The 4218-nt window shown below is 34.5% G+C and overlaps 1 protein-coding gene across 1 annotated transcript; it reads right to left on the bottom strand.

The window, feature by feature from the left end:
* Positions 1 to 814: 814 nt before the first annotated feature.
* Positions 815 to 3230, bottom strand: LOC111912748 (glucose-6-phosphate/phosphate translocator 1, chloroplastic). The gene is made up of 5 exons (XM_023908487.3): positions 2439 to 3230; positions 2042 to 2267; positions 1738 to 1960; positions 1311 to 1524; positions 815 to 1170 (listed from the first exon to the last, which is right to left on the bottom strand). The coding sequence occupies exons 1-5, from the start codon at positions 2934 to 2936 to the stop codon at positions 1159 to 1161; spliced, it is 1173 nt and encodes a 390-aa protein (XP_023764255.1). The 5' UTR covers positions 2937 to 3230; the 3' UTR covers positions 815 to 1158.
* Between the last annotated feature and the right edge of the window lie 988 nt (positions 3231 to 4218).

Genomic DNA, 4218 nt, shown 5'->3' with positions numbered 1-4218 from the left:
GTTGGTTTGCCTTCTAGCATCTTACATTTGCAATAGCATGCATTTATTTTCTTTAAAGATTACCCAAATAAAGTATTTTGAATGTGTACATGTATTTCATCTTACATGTTTTCTTGTAACAGATAAGTCAATCTTTTAAAAACCAGTTTGAACCGGTTGGACTGGAAACCGAGGGAATGAGCAGTCAGCTATCACCGGTTTTACGTCGATTTTTGAACCAGATTAAACCGACCGGTTTTTAAGTGAACCCAGTCAAAATAAACCAGTTAAACCGGATCAAAATACATGAAAAAGAACCATTTACATAATAAACTTTGGTGATTTTTTTTTTCAAATCTATTTAGTTTTTATCTAAATAAAAACATATGGTAAATGTTACATAGTTTTTTTTGATATGTTTGTATTCATCTAAAACTATATTTTATTTTCTTTTTGACAGGATTAATGTAAAACACTTTATAAATGTGTTATTTTAATATATTTGAATTCATCTACAACTTATTTATATGTATATTTTTAATGTTTGAACTTGTAAACATCAAATTCATGATATATATATATATATATATATATATATATATATATATATATATATATATATATATATATATATATATATATATATATATATGTGTGTGTGTGTGTGTGTGTGTGTGTGTGTGTGTGTGTGTGCGCGCGCACGCAAGAAAATAAGAAAAAAACATGAAAAATATGGAAACCGGCTGACCTAACGGTCGAACCAGTAATCATACCGGTTCAATTAAAAAATCAGTTTTTAAAACATTGAGAACAGTAAATGTCAGTTTAGGGGTCATAAGAATAATAGTTTTTCTAATATTGAAATTTTGAAACAAGAAAACACAAAAACAAAATATTCCACCCATGATATTTCCATGTAATCTTGTGAAAAGATTATGCTCATCTCACCTTTGTCTTATTCAAAAAAAAAAAATCAAAAGTCCACTACACCTTGTTTCATGACATGCAAACTATACTTGCCATTTTTCATTATTATCATCTCTTATTGTCTACAAAATCAAACGTTTCCCCTCATCCTCACTCTTTGTAGATCATACATAACATAGCTATATCAATACTTCCACTTTTTGCCTCTCGTTTATGGTACACTCACGATTCTTTTAACTTTCCATCCACCTTTTACTGCTTCGCCTGAAAAAAAAAATCATACATATCATGACAAATTACAAAAGCTCTTGTAATTTTAGCATCAAAGGGCAAATTTCTGCCAAATGTGAGTCGACGATTTTTTTGATGACGAATTTTGGACATGAAAGGGCAACAAGTTTTACCTGAGAATACAAGAAAGTTCCAAAAACAGCGATTGCAGCTCCAAGGGCGTTGACTGGTTGGACAGGTGTACGGAAGATGATGATGGAGGAGACTATGACAGATATTCGTTTCATTGTGTTTCCAATACTAAAAGTTAAAGGAGAGATTTCATCAAGCGACATGTATGAAACTTGATTGTATAAGTGGTAGAAGATACTTTGAGCTGCCACCCACCTATCCAAAACAAAAAGAAATTGTTAAGATAAATGTAAAATGAGTAAATGACATACCTACCCTTTAGTCATATGATACACAAAAAAGGGCATCATAGAAGTTTCCTTTTGTTGAAGAGTCAAAGTTTTATAATAGACTAATACAAATGAGCAAACAATTTTTTTGAAATTTGTTTAAAAAAAAAAAAAGTAGGTAGAGATGTCATGTGATTACCAAATGAAATGGGGTCCAATTTCAGTAATGGCATTCTGCCATCCAACTGCCCAAATTTGTGGGCCCTCAACAGCAATTGCAAATGGAGTGAGAATTAAGAGAGAAAGCAAAGATAAACAAGCATAATAATTCATCCCACTAACAGATTTCCCCTTCATGCCTTTTTTTGAAAATATGTTCCTAAACACAAATGCCAAATTAGAAATCATTGCTCCCATAAAACCTGAAAATCAAAAGTCAAAAAACCAAATTAAATATCTCAATGATTTATCATTGATTCAAGAAACTTTGATGATTTGATTACCAGTCATGTTGAAGTTGAGTTCTGTAAGAGCAGCAAGACCACAACCACCGATGATGGGGATGAGGGATAAGTAAACCGGCATAGGGAAAGTTTCTCCTAAAATAAACCGGGAAACTAATACACTGAAAGCCGGTTCACCACTCTTGATTATGTGAGTGAAAGAAACAGCTACTTTTGACATACTAACAGTTGCTGCTACATGGCCAATCGTATGTGCTAATGCAACCTAAAAAAAAAACAGTAATTTTTTTCATGATTCGTTGAATATTCAAAGAACCCAGGTATGAAACGAAGAATTACACAATACCCAGATCATGTAGTTGCTTAAAACTTAAGACTCGTGTTTGTATTTAGATATAAGATGAAATTAAACCTAAAAAAGCCCTAAATTGCTTACAGGGAATAAGGATTTCCAGAAGTCGAGATCGGTTTTTGGTGCTTCGGCTACTTTCGTTGCCCAAGAGATTAACATGATGAGAGATCCAGCAGCGAGAGATAAAGTTGATGTCAACCATGGGAATGGAAAAGCATTCAAAACCTTCTTATTGTAAATATTGAAAATCACATTCAAAAACCACCAAGTTGCGAAATAAAAACCGATTTTCGCTTTTCTTGCTGCTTCAACCTTTTCGACAACTCCTCCTACATCGGATTGATCAGCCTCGTATGCGTTGCAAGGGGGCAACGATTTCCTTTTGGGTTGTATTTCGGATGATCCAAGAGTATGAATTGAAGAAATATGTAGAGGTTTTGAAAGGGAGGAAACGGAAAAATTGGGAAGTTTGGGCATAGAAATCGATGGTGAAGCGGAGAATTGCACAAGGGGATTTCTCCGGTGACTGATACCATTGGAGCCACAGCCGAATAGCTGAGACTGCTTCAGAGAACACATCATCGTGTACGATCAGGAATTGAAAATTGTATAAACCCTTGTTAGATCAAGTGATTAACAGTGGGTTTTGACTGGAAAATTGAAAAATCGAAACTTTGTTTATCGAATATTTGATTTTTGCAATGTAGGGTGGGAAGAAGGAAGATATGAATTGGAAACTAGAGCCACCAAACAATTCATGTGTTCATTGTATGAGGATGTGTGACGACTTTTGATCGAATAAAATATTTGTGCAAGGGTGATAATTACTAGGGTGGCGGAATGGAAAAGGCGGTCTTCGCAGGGTTGCTGATTCTCAAAGCTTATGCTTTTCTTAAATAAACCATATCCTATCAGCGTCCGCCACGTGTACACTCTTTTTCTTACCAAAAGTATATGCTATGGCATATATTTTCTAAGAACACATTAACACAAATTAATGAAGTCGATTTGATGGTTTTATCAAAATTTTGCGTTTAATCCCCGTATGTTTTATTTACATTCAGATCCTTCTTAGGTCTTGGTTTTGTTACATTATAAGTTCCCGCCTAATAAGAAATGATTATAATGTTTTTAATATTGCTTTTTTCAATTTTTTAAATTAAAGAAAATTAATTAACTGATTTATTTTGCACTTTCCACTTCGGTTCCCGCTCCTACCACTCTTGCTGCCGATCACCATCAGCCCCCGACTAACATCAACCATCGCCAACCGCCTCAAGCCACCGGAAAATAAATCCATAACCTGTAGCACCACCACAATCGTACCTCAAAACAATAATCTAACTAAAAACCTAGAAAATCAAATAACCATTCTCAAAATCAAACCAAAAATTGAACCTTAACATGGGTTCCAACAACGTGAAATCTCAGCCTTTTCTTCTAGAAACTTGAAACATGTAATCTAATGGTGTCTATGATCCTTTAAGAGTGATGTTGGTAGAGCGACAGAGATAGGTTCATTATAGATTCATAGGGTTCCAACCATCGGTCCAGTTCGGAGTGAACCCACACAAAATTGAACATTAAATAGAACACAAAGGCACTTTACATTCCATTGACAAACTCACCTTATAGATCTATGTTTTTGAATCGTAGTTCACATCTAGATATTTTGAGCTCCATAGAAGGCTCTTGTGTACCATGCGGTGGCTCCAAAAGTAGCTTTGGTAGTAACAAAGATGGGCATGGATTAGGTCAACGAATGACTTTTCTTGAAGTGGGTGGCGCTAGTAGGGAATAAATAAATTGAGTGTGTCAGGTTGGGAAACCTGGTGAGTACATAGGGTTTTCAACCTACAATAAA

The sequence above is a fragment of the Lactuca sativa genome, chromosome 9 (assembly GCF_002870075.4).
Source record: "Lactuca sativa cultivar Salinas chromosome 9, Lsat_Salinas_v11, whole genome shotgun sequence".
Taxonomy (NCBI): domain Eukaryota; kingdom Viridiplantae; phylum Streptophyta; class Magnoliopsida; order Asterales; family Asteraceae; genus Lactuca; species Lactuca sativa.
This window is presented reverse-complemented; position numbering and strand designations above follow the sequence as displayed.